The sequence below is a fragment of the Cyanistes caeruleus genome, chromosome 1 (assembly GCF_971803275.1).
Source record: "Cyanistes caeruleus chromosome 1, bCyaCae1.hap1.1, whole genome shotgun sequence".
Classification (NCBI taxonomy): Eukaryota; Metazoa; Chordata; class Aves; order Passeriformes; family Paridae; genus Cyanistes; species Cyanistes caeruleus.
The window spans coordinates 41,731,633-41,748,387 of record NC_141701.1 but is presented as its reverse complement, the minus strand read 5'-3'; the positions used below and the strand labels follow the sequence as shown (position 1 = coordinate 41,748,387).

General features: G+C 39.6%; 1 protein-coding gene and 1 long non-coding RNA gene across 5 annotated transcripts in view; one reads left to right on the top strand and one right to left on the bottom strand.

The window, feature by feature from the left end:
* LOC111925016 (uncharacterized) overlaps nucleotides 1-7,849 on the top strand; it is a 58,976-nt gene extending 51,127 nt beyond the window's left edge. For all 3 annotated transcript variants that reach the window (XR_015286721.1, XR_002862006.2, XR_015286722.1), the window contains one exon: nucleotides 6,617-7,849. This is a non-coding gene — a long non-coding RNA (uncharacterized LOC111925016). The remainder of the gene's footprint in view (nucleotides 1-6,616) is intronic.
* Nucleotides 7,850-10,598: 2,749 nt separating this feature from the next.
* Nucleotides 10,599-16,296, bottom strand: SNAI2 (snail family transcriptional repressor 2). Of its 2 annotated transcripts, none has more exons than XM_086888465.1 (4): nucleotides 15,697-16,296; nucleotides 14,016-14,451; nucleotides 12,882-13,427; nucleotides 10,599-11,882 (listed from the first exon to the last, which is right to left on the bottom strand). In XM_086888465.1, exons 2-4 carry the CDS (start codon nucleotides 14,092-14,094, stop codon nucleotides 11,701-11,703), a joined length of 807 nt encoding a protein of 268 aa, XP_086744591.1. In that variant the 5' UTR covers nucleotides 14,095-14,451; nucleotides 15,697-16,296; the 3' UTR covers nucleotides 10,599-11,700. The 2 variants fall into 2 exon arrangements, with proteins under 2 accessions (XP_086744591.1, XP_086744580.1); XM_086888454.1 differs by having other exon boundaries at nucleotides 15,239-16,200.
* Nucleotides 16,297-16,755: the final 459 nt, after the last annotated feature.

The window sequence follows — 16,755 nt, the reverse complement described above, 5'->3', positions numbered from 1 at the left end:
GTTCATTGAGCCATGCATTTTATGTGGCTCAGAAGCAAGAACAGAATGGAAAGGGAAGGTGGAAACAACGTTATTTTTTTCAGTGTTGAGAATCTCAGAAACCTTCCAAGAAGATGCTACTCCCAGTGAAAGTTTTCTATTTTCACAAATGTAATCTTGTAGGCTGTTGCCTGCAACACTAAGATAAAAGGTCACATTAAATGGTGAAGATCTTCACTATGGTGTTCTCCTATGCTTTCATTCCATGCTTTGGTCAGCCAGACAACAGGTTCCTCTGGTAATATTTGTCATGTCCTTGGGGACTGTCCCTATGGAAGCCTTTCTGAATGAAGCATGTCAATTCTCTTTGAGAATTGTCTGCCATTGCAGTCTGTTTTTCAGCTGCTTGAAGGTGACTACAAGTCTACTGGTTACACTTGATTGCTGTCAAGTCTGCTTTTTTCTGGGTAACTATAGGAACAAGAGACACTTTGTAGGTTGTTTTTTTTTTGAAATAAAATGTAAGATTTTTGAATAGAGAGAATGAGAATGTGCCTCATATTAATAATGCTGCTCAAAAAATAAACTATCATTTACAGTGTCACTTTAATTCTATCTCTGCTTATGTGCAGAAAATGCTTCCACATATATGTCTTCATGTAAACAGTCCATGTATATATGTACTCACATTTGTATGTATGCATACACATATATGTTTAAAAGGGCTTGTTTAAATTAAAAAAATGGGAAATGTAACATATCTGGAACAGATTAAAACAGATGAGTCTAGGTGGACCAGAAAATATATTGCACTGATAAGGATTTTTTGTTTTTAATTCAATCCTACCATAAAGTAATTTATTACCCATCACTTGTTTTTCTAGAAAGGCCAGTGCAGCACCATTTGCTGCCTGATTGAAAATGTAACTCTCTTTTCACAACTTGTAATTTAAAACAGGAAGGCTGCCATTCACATCAGTTAAGAAGTCAACATTTTAGATTACCTTGAAAGATTTGTCTTTGGCATGAGTTACTGGGTGGTTCAAATAGGTAAAATCAAAATGCAGCATTCCTTGCTCAGCATAGTCCATGCATATGTAGTGACATGCAAAATCTAAATCAGGAGTAATTAAAGAAATACATTTCATTTCAACTCTACATTTCTACCAACTTAGAAGTTTTCCCTTTAGAGAGCAGCAGAAATTGGCATTTTACATTCCTCAACAGCAACTGCAACTGTTCAGACTCTGCAAGCCTGGCTTGTCACCTGATCATACATCGAAATCTGCAGCTAATCAGTACTGGTCCAACCAGGAAGGGTCACAGCAATCCTGCTGAACTATTACTGAGGTGTTACAAGACATGGACATTATTCATCCTCACTAAAACCAGGCAAGGAATAAATAAAATGAAAGCAAGGATTAACTATTGTATATTTGCTGTAGTATCACCATGAGACAAAATGTTTCCAGCTTCATATCTCCCATTAAATGAACATTTTCTGACCCTAATTCTCATCACAAGCCATGTCAAAATCCTACCTCTTAAGCATTAATGTCTGGGCTATACTTTAGGCCAAATCCTGGGAGCAAGGTGTGTAAGATGTACTGTCCTTAGACTCAGATCAGGTCTGTGTCAGGAACTTTTCCCAAGACTGTAGCACTGATGTTTTTATGCTTTCTTCTCTCTCTTTTGCCTTTTCTCCTTCAACACTTCTATACTGACAAAAGTTAAAGTCTAGTGGTGTGATATTAGCTTGCAAGTTGGTCATGTGCTTGGGCAACCAGGAGAAGCAGTGCTGGACACTTAGTCATTATGAGTTGTGTATGTGCTGGTGGAGTGTGCTGCACAGTTACATCAGCAAAATCTCCTGGAGAGAAGGATTGTTTTTGGATACTTCACTGAAATACTGGCCTGCTCTTTTTCCCAGCTGCACCAGATCAGAGCATGATAGCTCCTGGCACATGTTAGGCACCACTACCAGAGATTAAAAGAGCATGGGAATAAGGCCAAAGGACAAGTCATTCACAAGAGTGGCCCTGGTTCAAGGGAGGAGAGAGTCCTGCTCCTGAACAGTTTGACTTGGTCATAACCTGTCAGGGAAGGAGCAATGTAAATGCATGGTTTGACATCACATGGTACCCCTTCAAAATACACCTTCCATCTTTCAAAATGAGGCACTGCATGGATACTGTACTAGAGTGCTCATCTGTGTAGGTAATATACTCTGCAATTCTAGTTATGGGCTCCTAAAAAAAGTACAATGCCAGATTCTAAGATCTTTCTCAGACAAAAACTCTCTTATGTTTAGGAGCAAAGCAATGCGAGTAAGAGATTATCTGGACTGGAAGTCCTAAAAACTGTTTCCTGTTTAAAGGCAGGGACAAAAACCACTCATGTGATGGCAACATATTTGTGTTTTTACAAATGCCACAGAACAGATCCTTCCTCTCCATTAGTGACCTAAGAAGCAAGCAGCCATTTATTTTAAGAACTATGACACTTCTTCCCACAGGGTCAAAGCAGCAAGCATTGTACATGCAGCAGTTCCCTTCTCGAACATATCAGCTTAAAGTGCAAAGAGAATAGCCATTATTTCAGGTTGTCTTCCAGAGATCTCTTGTGAAATTTTTACTTTTTATTTTAAACAGGGAGATATAAGCATGGTGGAAAGGCATTTACCAAAGTGTTGCGATCTAACCCCAGTCAGCAGCTAAGTACCACACCAGTCACTTTCTCGTTTTTCTGCATGCCTGGTGGGGTGGGGAAGAGAATCAGAAAAATGGTAGTACTCTTGGTAAGTTAAGAACAGTTTGATAATTCATACAGAGTTAAAAACTTGATGAAAAGTAAAGAGAAAAAGAGAGAAGAATAAAACCCAGGAGAAACAAGTGACGCACAGTAAAATTGCTCACCACCTGCTGACCGATGTCCTGCCAATTCCTGAGTTATGGTTGGCACTTCCCAGCCAATGCCCCCGTTTATATACTGGGCATGCTGTTCTGTGGTAAGGAATATCCCTTTGGCCAGTTCAGGTAAGTTGTCCTGGCTGTGCTCCCTCCTGTCTTTTTGTGCAGCTGCTTGCTGGAAGAGCACAGGAGGCTGAAAAGTCCTTGATTTACTTAGCAACAACAACAGTGTGTTATCAACATTACTCTCATAATAGATCCAAAAGAGTACTTTAACAAGTACTAAGAAGGAAATTAATTATCTCCCAGCTGAAACCAGAACACAAAGATGAAGAGAAAACATTTCTCAAACACACAGGAGCTCAGATCTAATTAATCTGAAGTTATCTGAAAAATGGTGAGGAATTATACTTTCAAAAATCACTTGTACTTGGCCTAAATAATTCGTCCATATTGTGCATTCTTTCCATTAGTATGTAACAAAGACCAAGGAGAAAGATGTTAAAAATGCTATAAACTTACCACAGAAGCTCAGAATTGCAACATCATCATTGTTAGCCTAACATGGAAACTGTAGCAGTGCAGGAAAAGGCAAGAACTCATCATAGATAATTCTGACCCATCTCTAGCCTGGACAATTATGGAGGCAGGAAAAAGGGGTTAACTAGAAGAAAGGATCCATACAGCTCTAAATAGGTTAGCGTTTTAGGAAGAACAAGATACTTAGGCTTGCAGGCTTCTGGCTATGCTCCCTTCTTAGCACTATATATCAAAACAAATATATGTGATGCAGTAAATGGGACTACACTGCAGCAAAGAATTATTCCATTTGTGTCAGCGAGTGTCCATGTAGATTCAAAGCCTTTTGGCAGGGGTAAATGCAAAGTTCAAGGTGAGAAAACCACTGTATGGGACAATCCCAGGATGCCCTGTGCATAGAATTTCTTCCAGAATGGCACACCTAGACATAAAAACTGTAGGAGCTTTCTGTCATGAGTGTCAAAATAATGCAGTGTCCTTCAGGGACCTATGCCATTGTGGCCAAAAGGAAGCATAGTCCTTGTCTGATTTTTTTTAAACTGGAAAAGAATCCTATATCTGGGATACTTCCTTTTAAAAGCTGAAAAACAATGGATTTTATTTTATTTTATTTTATTTTATTTTATTTTATTTTATTTTATTTTATTTTATTTTATTTTATTTTATTTTATTTTATTTTATTTTATTTTATTTTATTTTATTTTATTTTATTTTATTTTATTTTTTTATTTTATTTTGGTTATAAGTTTTAGGCTAACATAAAAACTTACCAGCATTGTGGCAGGGCTGTTTATTAAAGTATTTCCCCAACTTTTATTCTGCATATTTGATTTTACTTGTTTTTATATAGATACAAAAATGTATATAGTTTATCATGATTTTGGATGTTCTTGTTACTAGTAGTTTCTACATGTGTAACTAAAAAAATCTTCTACAGCCTTCTGATTATATTTTGTGGCAATAAGAGCAATGATGAGACATACCTAATTTATCAGATCAGTCTTAACTGGAGTAAAAATTTCTTCTCAGAGCTAAGCAGTGCTGATGTTTTGAGTTTTTCCTGGTACAGAAGACCTGGAAGATTATTTATAATTGATATTTACTGCTTGTAAATATCTTCTAACTACCATGTCCTCCTATTAATTGAAGGCTGACATTTCAACAGTCCCTGGGACCGTTTTTGTCTTATTCTTTTCCCAGAATCCCTGTGTGACAAGCTGGTATATTTGTCTGTGGACTCACAAAGCATTTGGGTTCAAATATTTGGGAACAGCTCTCAGTCATCTGCTGTGACCACCAAACTGCAGCCATGACTTTCAAACATCTGAGAAAAGGTCCCTGGGAAATTAAATTATCTACAATTGTAACTATGTCTTTTTTTCTGCCAACACTTAGTAAAGTGGGTACAGAGAAGAGGGGTAGAGCAATTTCTAGAAACTACCTAGGAGCAGAAAGCCATTTTCCAAATAAAAACCGATTTTTCTGTCATTAAGTGAGAGCTGTCAAAAACTCCTGACTGTTTTTGAATGTTGGCCTTGTCCAGTCAGAACTAGTTAGGATCTGGGCTGAGATGCCAAGCTGTTTTAAAAACACCACAAAATGTCCATCACGAGTCACAAGGTTCTTTTTCCAATTTCCTAAGGACATAGCAACCTGGCCTGGTTTCATGTATTACAGATGAATAGCGAATACTTTGCTATAAATCTTGGTGAACTGTCTTGCAAAATATCTTTTTATACTGCTTAAAAATGTAAAAAATTAATGACTTAATGCCAAATACAATGAAGCTTTAACTGAGATGGGAGGATTTTTATTAGTCTTTTATGCATAATATTATTACTTCGAGTTGCTGATTGTTTTTCATTCAATTTTCACTGAAGTTACTTAATAACTGTCACTTTTCATTCTTCTAACTCTTTACTCATTGTCAGCTGTGGATGATCTGCCAGCCCACATGAGAGGGCAGGTTACATTCAAAGGAATTTTCTTTGGTTTAGGGACATGTGCAAAATCTGAGCTAATTGCAGTGCAACTTTATACTTTAACTGCTTCTTATTAGCGACTTAGCAGATGTCTGATGGTACTCAGATGTTCAGAGCTTGTACAGGGAGCCCACTGGACTCAGCAAGACGTAGGCACTTCTCTGAGAGGAATCTGTGAGACCAAGCTCCTGCATTCCCAGGTCATGGCTTTGAATAGGTGTGGAGAGGTGATGGTCAGGGGCTGCTGCCATTTGATGGCCCAGCAGGGAACATTTGTTGTTCATCCCCATGTCTAGGGCTGTGTAGAAGCCACAGCAGTGCCCACATCTCTCTAGCATTAAAAGATCCATGATCCCCTGGCTCTTACTCCCTGTTAGACACATCTGGGAAGGAGATGATTCCTATGGAAGGCAGAGAAAGCAGTAACAGAACAGGCTAAAACATGAGAGGCAAGGAGAAAGTAGGGGCTTTGCAAAGAGAAGAATGGTTTTCCATAGTCTCCTTTGGTTAGGCAAAAGGCTGTTCTGTAGGATAAATAAAATAAAGATGAATTTCTAGAAAACTATTCTGATCCAGAATGTGTGGCATTCTCAGTCATTCCTACGCCGAGTGGATGAACAAACAGCTTGAATAAAACCCTTCTTTGACTTTGTCCTTCTAGACAGCATCCTTGTGTTTGTATTTAAATCCACTTTTCAATTGAGGGGTGCTCTAGCAACAAAATGAGGGACCTCTCTGAGGGACCTTCTGAAGTAGATCCCCCAAGCCAGGGCTGAAGTGAAAGAATTTTTGTGTTTGAATGTGCAGCTCTATGTCTATTTGGGTGACAACAAAGTGTGAATATCTGCCTGTACCTCAGTTGCTCTTCCTTTACAGATTTTACAGAGTGAAGGCTACTAAAAATACTGGAAACATGTGAATTTGAGCTGGTATTCATGTGATTCCTGTTTACCATGTCTTCTTTTGACAATAATAAAAAAATAAATTAAAAATATGTTTGGATAACTGAAAGATATAAAAGGTCTTTTATTCTTTCTTAGTAAGGGCTGCCTGTGACCTTCATCCTTGCAGCTACTTAGTGTATGTACTGGACAGTAGAACAAAGAGGTACACAAACAAGAGATGGGAATATTCAATACCCAGGTAAAAGGGATAGACATGACAGATGTAACAGAAACCAACTGTTGCATAACTTTTGTCTTGCAGAGATGTGGGGAGAACAAAAGAAGAAGGGTCATGAATGAGCGCTTATGTTTTTGTACCCAAAATGGTGAGTGCGTCAGAAGAAGAAAACATTGGTTTGGATGATATTCTTGAAGAACTGAAAAGATAAGTGAAGAGGAATCAGATGACCAAACTGCCAAACATGTAAAACCAACATCATTATGCACTTGTTAATTCTTTTTTTTTAATCTCTAGTCTGGTTTGGCTGAGGCACCCTTATGATGTAATCTGCAACTGGACAGGGCAATTCTTGCTGTCCCTGGAAAACACAGTCCCACACTCCACACCTTCAAGGTTCCTGAGGACTTTGTATGTATTTAGAATGAATGAAAATTTTTGGGAAGAAGCAACAAAGAATGCAATTTTTGATTCTTTTCTACTGCTTTGGCTGTTCCCACAAATTTTATGATCCTGTCAGCCTCCCATGAGAAACTGAATGGTATTTCCACCTCTGCTCAGCACTGGTGCAGCCCATCTGCAGCACTAGGTCCAGTTCTAGGCAGAGCAGTTCCAGGCTGACATAAGAATACCAGAGTCCAGTGAAGGACCACAGAGGTAATTAAGAGGTTGGAGCATCTCTCATGTTGGAGTCACTGAGATTTCTTGAAAAGAAAAAGCTCAAGGAAGATCTTATTAATGTGTATAAATTCCTGATGTGAGGGAGTGAAGAATACAGTCAGACTCTTGGTGCTGCCCAGTGACAGGAAAAGAGGCAGTGCACACCATCTGAAGTACAGAAAATTCCATTTAAATGCATTTTGGCACCATAAATGTGACTGAACACTGGCACAGGTTGTCTGGAATGGTCCTGGGGTCTCCATTTTTTGAGATATCAAAACCCCATCTGGACACAGTCCTGGGTAAACTGCTTTCCCTACCCTGTTTTGAGCAGGGGGGTTGAACTAGTCAATAATGCAGAGGTGATTTCCCACCTCAAACATTCCATGATCCATGATTCACTCAAACAATCTGTTCTTATTTCTTGCAGCTATCATTTGATACTACAATATGTGCAGGTTGGAGTGCACTTCTCACCTTCCACTCATATTTCTGTGAATCAGAGTTATAATTAATATAATTTAACTTTTAGAACACCTACTTCAAAGAGACAAAACCAAGCACTTGGGACAGATAGTAAAACCCATTATTTCCAAAGCAATAATACTTGTAACTGAAAATGTCTTATTCAAAAATAATAAAATGTTTTCAAATTAAGCATTGATTAATTTTGTGGCAGGGGAAATCAGCTGTAGCACAAGACATCAGAATTAAATTACCAGGTTTCCCATTGTTTTCTTTTTAATTTGAATTATTGGATCTTTCCAGTGTTTCATTTTTATATGATTTTATGGGGCTTAGAGTAATAGGCCCTGAGTTTACTTAATGACAATAGGAACTATAGTAATCCAAATAATAGAGCAAAATACAGAAGAAAGATTTAATGGTGTCTTAATCTGAAAGGCCCTTCTTTTAACCCTTTGATGAGTGTATAACATGCTTTTCCTAACTCTGCATTACATGGAAGGATAATTGCAGTGCTTAGAGCCTAACAGTGTACTTTGTTCTGTCTTCATTGCATGCACATCTCCCTTCATTCTGCAGCCTCTGAAGTGAAAAGCGTGCCCAAACAGAAGCAAGGGAAGAAAGACATGAAAACCAAAGTGAATCAATTATTGCCTTCAGCCTTGAGAAATTAATAGATTTAACTTGTAGCTTCATAAGTGCTGAGGTGATTTTACTCTTCTCTGAACACTGAAAGAACATCGAAAGTAGGTTGACAGAACAACCTAAAGGAAGGGCCTGGACCACATTCTGAAAAAAAAAAAAAAAAAAAAAAAGTAAAAAAAAGTGACAGATTTCAGAAAAGAAGCAGTGAGGATATTCAGAGTGCAGGGACCATGTTTCCCTAAGAAAGATTTTAAAAGTTTAAAAGATTATTTTTATAATCTTATATAGAATAAGAAATATGTTGTGAAAAATGTTTGACCTTGGAGGGAGCTTCTGCATCGTTTGTTGAGAAAGTCATAGGAGTCATCAACCAGCAGCTCAGAACAGAATTCAATTTACATTGATAAATAGCTTGTGCAGGTGCAGAAGGGCATTTCTAAGGTAATGAGGTAAAACTATTAATGAGATATGTTTTGAAGAAAGTCTTGACAGGGAGTAGAAAGCAGTCACACAGGAAAAGCAGAGAAATTTAGCTGCTTGGGAAGTTTATGCTGCAACTGGACAGAGAGCTGGGATCTGTGATAGAGTGCTCTCTTTCAATTACAAAGATGAGCCAAAAGAGCTTCTAGCCTTTCCCATCTTTGTGTTTTATGAGTACAGGTGTTACAGGCATGCAAAGTAGCATATCTTAATTGTCATCTCCAAATCAGACCAGTTCCACTTGTGTTTGGTTTAGCATACTGTATTTTGATGAAGTTTTCATCAGATTTCCCTTGAGGACAGCAGTAGCATTTCCACTCACTCAAGTCAAGCTCTTACACTGTTTAATTTACTATGGGTGTAGAGAATTTGAAGTGTGAATTAAAACAATGGAAACATCTTTGTGGCACAGCACAGGAGAGCAAACCTAGAACAGTACAAATAGCTGTTGACTGCCAGAGCTTTACTCATACTCCAGTAAACTTTGCTCTGGGAAGAAGGAACTGCACAAAGAGCTGCTGGAGCCTACAAACTTCAAAGTGAATGACATGGAAGTGTAAATCAATAGAGAAACCACATGAAACTTTTCAAGGGTATTTGATGCCTTAATGTGTTCATTTTGAAATGTTACCTCACAAATTCCCACTAACTCTATCTTTCTTGAACTCTCCAGCTATTTCATAAAAAAAAAAAAAAAAAAAAAAAAAATCAGGTCCTAGGGAATCATTGTTATAACACTTGGAGAATACAAAAGCTTCATTTGAGCTTCATTTTTCAATATCATGCTTTCTGTGGAGAAAAGGTTCAAAACTTCTGCCTATTGCCTGCATTATTCCAGTGCAGTCCTGCTGAAAAGCCCTCCTCCAGAACTGGGCTGGAGGAGTCAGAAGACATGTATGATCTAATGCATTATTTTGCTGAAACATACTTTTTTCAATAAATGTTCATCAACATTCTTGGTAAATTGTTGGAATTTTATTTTTGCTATTATTTGTTCTGGTTGGCACCTTAGTGCAGCCATAAGGGTCTTCAGACTGGATGCCAGCTGATGCTCGTCTGTTCTCTAGCTTTGTACTTTGCTAAAAGTTGAAAATGGTGTTGTTTCACACCAGTCAGTAACGATGAGACATGACTTGTTGAAGTTGTAATACTTTCATGTAGTTCAGGTCTTGGAGTACTTAGTCAAATCACCTGAAGAAAAAAGATTTCTACTTTTTTATTACGGAATAATTTCTTTCCTGTGATATATTAGCTGATACACAGTTGTAATGCATTCACTTGATAGTTCTGATATGTATGACATTTTAATAAAATATCTTTAATCATCTTTAAATTGCTATATAAAGTATATTGTACTGTGACTTGACTACTACTTTAAAAGAGCATCATGCAAACATTGCTGAACTCCTGTAAGGCTCCACTGACTTTAATGAATTTTGGATCAGGCCCATATTCCCTGATGTGAAAGTCTCAGGGGAAGTACTATAAGGCCTCTCTAATAACATCCTTTCATCTGTTAAAATGCAAGAAAAATGCATTGCTTTTAAATGTTTTTGATAAAATATATCTCACAATGTTGTCAGGCTGTTGCAAGGGAAAAGTAAGTGATTTAAAGCACAAATTAGGAAAATGTGCTGCAAGATTAAAAATCTTTTAAAATGCAACATATATATTATTTTCTAATGTTTAGAACTTGTGGAGTAAATATTCACACCTGAAATTCACCTTTGTCTTCATTTGGTCATGCAGAGACATTCACATTTTTCTATGTTCCAAAGCACGCACACAGTTGTTTAATTAGACAAAACAACAGAAATCTTACTTAAAAATGTTTATTGTAAAAAAGTGGCTAGAAAACAACATCAATTTCACTTCACACTTTCTTCAAGTTATCTATAGATGCTGCTATGGGCAACAATTTGCTTTCATTCATAACACATTCAATCATATAAAAATAAAAATATTTACATTATGTCCACATACTTTACAAAATCATCAATAAAAAAGGCACTTGGAGGGGTAATGCTGAAAATATTGCATTTCCTTTGTGCATTTTAAAAAAAAATAATTGTAAAACTCCCATGGATCCCCTCTCTTGCACTTATTCCCGTTTTTTAAAACAAAAATGAAGTTTAGAGGAACTATTCCATATTAAAGAATGGTCAAGCATGCACCAGGAATGTTTGAAGCTACAGTATTATCTTTTTTTATTTATTTATTTTTTAAGGCACATGCAGTTAATTTGTGGCTTTTAATTTTTTCATACATTCTCTTATACTTTTTTCCCTCTTTTAGTTATGCAGTTTTAAAGCATTTCAGGTCATTAATGAAGGCCTTGGCTTCTAATAAAATAAAATAAAAAAAACACAGCAATGAATAATATTAAACATTTACTAAGGTAAACTTGGAATACTTTTTAAGGCACCTGAGATAAATGGTGTCTAGCAAAATTGATTTGGGTAGTATTTTCATTAAAATTTCCACTTAAAATACTGTTTCTTTGGTTGAAATGGCTTGGCAGGAATGTATTGGTAACTTTGAAGCCTTTTCTAAGCAAGAAAAGATGACCTACATTTGGCTTCATCTATAAAGAAAGCTGATAATGCTTCTTCCTTTAGATCTACTTGAAATGTCATGCATGGCGTCTTTCCCCCTATTTCAGAATTCACACTTAAGAATGCAAATGGTATGGCAGAACAGAAACTACTTAAAGCTCATTTCTACTGACATTCTAAGTTCTTCCACTAGTTTATTTTCTTGTTTGGTGGTGTTTTGGTTTCTTTGTTTTTCGGTTTGGGTTTTTGGGTTTTTTTTTTTTGGCTGAAAAGTAGACAAGAAAACGCCTTTGGATTTCCACTTATCATTTGGAACAGAAGTGGAGAAATGCATTGAGTCCAGGTAAACATTGACTGCATGACTCAGTGTGCTACACAGCAGCCAGATTCCTCATGTTTGTGCAGAAGAGACATTCTGGAGAAAGTTTTGGAGCAATTTTTGCACTGGTATTTCTTCACATCTGAGTGGGTCTGCAGATGAGCCCTCAGATTGGATCTGTCTGCAAAAGCCCTGTTGCAGTGAGGACAGGAAAACGGCTTCTCTCCTACAAAAGAAACATCGAGAGAAAATAGGATAAGTCTTCAGAAAAAAAACCCCCCAAAACAGGTACATATTTAGCACAGGTAAAACCTACTTTTATCCTAAGAAAAAAAAAAGAACAACCAGAAACAACTTGTTATAAGAAGAAAATGTCTAATATAAAGTTAATCAGGCCACAGATACAGCAGCTTTCAGCACTGCTGGCTCTTTTGCAGAACCCCAGACTGTTGAGAATATGTTGTAAAATGCAGCCTCTGAAAACAAGCTGCTGACACCTTCTGCATCTACAGGTGCATGCAGTACTTTTAGACTGGGCTCCTTCCAACATTTTCAAATATTTTCATAGAACATTTTCTGCTTAGTGCTGTGTGAATTACTGGGGATCAAGGGTTTTGACTGAAAAGCAGCAAACAGCTGTACAGACATTACATTGTACCCAGTGTTATACTCAAAGCCCATTTCTGCTTCAACAGAAAAAAAACCCAGCCACTTTGCTGATGATGGGTTTCTAATTCTTAAGGACTTGAGGTAGCACATGCAAAACTTGCCAGCTGCTTAAGGAGTCAGAAAGCAGCCCCTCATGCATTCCCTGCTTTTTTGCTTCCTGATTTCAGAGTCAGCTGGAGCCTTCCCAAAGTTAGCAATTTCCCAAGCCTGAAAGTTAACATAAAATCCTCAAAGCAAAAGCTTCACCTAGTGGAAATGGGCTAAACCATCCTAAAATTGCAGAGGAAGCAATGCTGATTTATGCCAGTATCTGGCCTGCAGTTTTGAGACCATGCTAAACACACACCACCCCCCCCCCACACACACACCCCCACCTTCCCCCTCTCCCTGCAAGAGGGAGGATTTAGCCTTTCAATGATTCATTTGAAATTCTGTGAACGCATTTCAAGGCTGGTTAAGAAACGCTGCCGGTTTTTCCACCTGTGGAGAAAAACAGCAAAAAGGCATCCCGATGTTATAGCAACAAGAAACTGCAAACGTTAACTCCTGCTCTTACCAGTGTGAGTTCTAATGTGTCCTTGAAGTAGCCAGGGTCTAGAGAAAGCCTTGCCGCAGATCTTGCAGACACAAGGTAGCGTGTGGGTCCTGATGTGCATCTTAAGCGCTCCCAGGCTGACATACTCCTTGTCACAGTACTTGCAGCTGAACGATTTCCTAGACTGGGCATCACAGTGCAGCTGCTTGTGTTTGGCCAACCCAGAGAAAGTCGAATAGGTCTTGCTGCACAAACTGCACTGGAACTTTTCAGCTTCGATTGCGTGAGGGTCTGAAAGCTTTGACTGGATTCTCTCTTCTTCATCGCTAATGGGGCTTTCTGAACCGCTGTGATCTTTGGAGGAGGTGTCAGAAGGTGGAGGTGGGCTGACTCTTCCCAAAGACGAGGGGTATCCAGAAAGCGGAGAGAGGTCATTGGGTAATGGAGACGGTAGCAGCCCAGTTGTAGTCCACACAGTAATGGGATTGTAAGCTACTGAGCTCAGGATCTCTGGCTGTGGTATGATAGGGACTGGATAGCTTTCGTACAGGTATGGGGATATAATCACTGGAGAAAGAAGAATATTTTAAGGTAAGAGAACCAAAAAGTGTTTTTTTTTTTAAAAAAAAAGAAAAGTAGCAAAATTAACACTTTGAGGTTTAAAAGCTGCAGAAATGAAACACTCAATAATCTGAATATAAGGGGGATTCAGGAAATATGAATTCAGGAAATATGTTTCATACATATATTCTGATGGGTAGAGGCAGTGCCCAGGCAAATTGCAGCTGGAGAGTCCCTTCAAGGCGGCACGCTGCTTCTAAATCTGCGCAGCCTGACACAATGAAGCAGTGAAACTTCAGTGAAACCCAAGGATTTGAATTAAAGTTTCAATTCCACCACCAACAGATACAGAACAGGAAAACTCCGAATCCCTTCTGAGTAACTTGAGTTCAAGCGGATGAGCAAACTCTCATGATTCATTCTGGTCAGCACTGACATATTTCTCAAAACTCCCTCCTTGCAAGCAGGAGAAAACAGAGCAAGCGACGAGCCAAGCCGTCCCCTGCAGCCTGCAGAGCAATCCCACCCCTCCCCGCCACCGCAACGAGCGCAGCCCCAGAAGCGACGCGGCGGCACCAGATCTCCTTCTGTTACCTGTGTGAGTGTCCAGCTCGCTGTAATTCGGCTTCTTGGATGAGTTGAAATGCTTCTTGACCAGGAAGGAGCGTGGCATTTTGGAGGCAGGGTCTGCGCGGCCGGGCAGACGGCGCGGCGGCGGCGGGTGGCGCGGCACAGCACACGCGGTGTCACTGCGGGCGCATCGGAGCCGCTCCGCTCCCTACGGCCCCGCGCAGCCCATCCACTCCCGCCTGGGCACTGGCAGTGCCGAGGCGCCTTCAAAAGTGCTGTAAATACCCACGAGTCAGGTGCAGGGGGGAAGGGTTTTCCGCTCCTCCAATCGCTTCGGGATGTTCTCGAGCACTTTTCCAAAGAGGCTGTTTTTCTGGGAGGGCTCTGGGGCTGCTGGCTGAGGGATCCAATCCCGCTCGGAGGGTTTGGTTCAGGTTTCAGCTCCTCCCGCTGGAGACAGCTGTGAACGGGGGAGAGAGAGAGAGCTCTAGCAGAGCGCGCTGCCCTGCTCCGAAGTGGGGGGATGTGGCTCTGCAAAACTGCAGTCTACAAAAATGTATTGCTCAAAATTCTTGAAAATAAAGGTCAGTTTAATGATTCAGATGAAATATCTATATATATATATATTTCTTTCTGCCATAGCCCTGGATAAATCACAGGCACTGAATTCTTCTTTCTTTCTTCCTCCCATTTCTTTTTTTACCCCTTTCCCCCTCACACCCTTTTCCTCCTTTTCCCCCCCTTTTATTTTTCCTCCACCCCCTTTCCCCCCTTTTCTTATTTTTTATTCTTCTTTCTCTTTTTGTTTTTCTTTTAAACGAGTCTGGTTTCCAGATGTTTGATATGAGAATTACAATGGGACAAACTGTTCACTGAGAGCAGGAGGGGTAAACACACAGAGAAACACAGAGACACACACGACACTACAAGATAGCAAGTTGGCCGGCAGAACTAATGGAAAGCTTTGAACTGAATGTGTGCCTGCTCTATTTGGGAGCTGCCTTTGAATAGCTGTGCTTAGGAAAGGCTGGAGACAAGCAGCCTGCCTTCCTAACCTGCACCCTTTCAGGCAGAAGGACCAGACAGATTCTGCAAGTGAGTTCAAGGAAAGGAAGAAGCCTTGGGAGGATTATATTTCAGAGCAGGGTGATAGTCTTTATATAATATGCATATTGCTTCAGACTGCTCATATGAAGGATACTTTCTCTTACTTTAAAAATCTGCAGAATGCAAAACCTCGACCTTACCTTCCTTGGGAGTAGTTATGTCACTCTTTTGCCTATCCTCTTAGGACACTGCCAAGGAAATTTTCCTAATTATCCAAAGCAGCTAAGAGATGCATAGATAAGGAACCCCCCCAAAATTATAGACTGGCTAATTTAAATGTTTCTTAAATGTCCTTCACCATTAGTATATTTCAGGACCTCTTGATTTCTTATGAAGGTATAATCTATGTTATGCATTTCGCTTAAGATGAAAGTCTCTTAAATGTGCCACAGAGTGTTCTGGTTATCTAGATTGATTTAGAGGAGATATTTAGTCACAGATAGGTTTTTTAATTTTAAAATATTTGCATTTTGGAAATATGGACAGCTGAACGCTGGTAAATTTCTAACACAAATTACACTCTGATTGACTCTTGGTCTGCCCTCCCCACCCCTTCCCCCCCTCGCTGTGTATTAGCTACACCTGCCTGGGCATATACCGGCATGCTGTGCTGGTGTGACGCTGGAGCTCTCTCTCCTCTGGGGAGAGGTGTTTTACAGAGACCACCCCAGCCCGTTTTTGCAGCAGGTGTTGGAATAGATGTGAAGCAAAATAAAAAAAAAAACAAAACCAAAACAAAAAAAAAAGCCCAATGGGTCTGTTAAGACATGCAAGAGCAAAGTGCTTTGTCAAGCTGCATGACTTCTTAATCTTGGGGAATACCAAAACAAGTGCAGGGAATGTTAGCCATTTTCAAGAACCGATTAAAAAGATTCATCTGTTCAGCATCTAACTCTGGTGTCTATTAGTGAAAGGTGCCATATGAATTTCCAAGTGGCGGGGAAGATACCCGGGCTAGGAAGGAAAGGGAAAGTGGCAAAGAAAGAGACTTTGCAGGTACTTGCTTTGCAGCTGGGGAAAAAGGAACAGAGGTGGTTTTTCCAGAAAAGAGAGCAGGGCTTGCAGAGACACAATCCGTTACTTTCCTCATCTCCACAGAAATGAACAAATCCACAAAGCATTTTTAAAAGGTTTCATTTGCGGTCCTGCTTCCCTCAGCTCTGTTCCATCTGACAAGTCCCTGTCCCCTGCCAGCTCTGGGAAAGCATTGCATTTCAGGATGTGAGGCATTAGCCTGTATCTAAATAGTCTGTTACATGAGCTGTGATTCAGACCTTGAGCTGGTTTAAGTTTGTGTGTTGAAATGAATGGAGCCATGCAGATTTTCACTGGCTCGGGATCTGTTCTTTTGTGTGTTTGTTAAAAGTAAAGGGTCTGATTCACCAGTGAGGTTCTCCCTCTCGGGGCATTTTCACCAGCATAGCACCGGAGTGATGCAGTTTAAATTAATTGCACTTATATAAATCACAGGAGTGTAAGCAGTTAGCCCACTGGCTGAGCTGATTGAAGGATGTTAGGAATTGGATAGAAGGCATGTTATTACACGGTCCTGAAAGGATATTAGCAGCACATACTACCTGAGTGAGGTCTGCTGTCAAAAAAAGGGAGAGTCTGCATGAGGAGTGGGTGAGTCAGAGCAAACAGGTGTTCTGGGTGT

Excerpts from the sequence above, each read along its gene's own strand:
- SNAI2 (XM_086888465.1), bottom strand. The coding sequence starts at position 14,094 with ATGCCACGCTCCTTCCTGGTCAAGAAGCATTTCAACTCATCCAAGAAG. Across the intron at positions 13,428-14,015 it reads CGAGCTGGACACTCACACAG|TGATTATATCCCCATACCTG; the intron begins GTAACAGAAGGA and ends TTCTTTCTCCAG. Across the intron at positions 11,883-12,881 it reads ACACATTAGAACTCACACTG|GAGAGAAGCCGTTTTCCTGT; the intron begins GTAAGAGCAGGA and ends TTTCTTTTGTAG.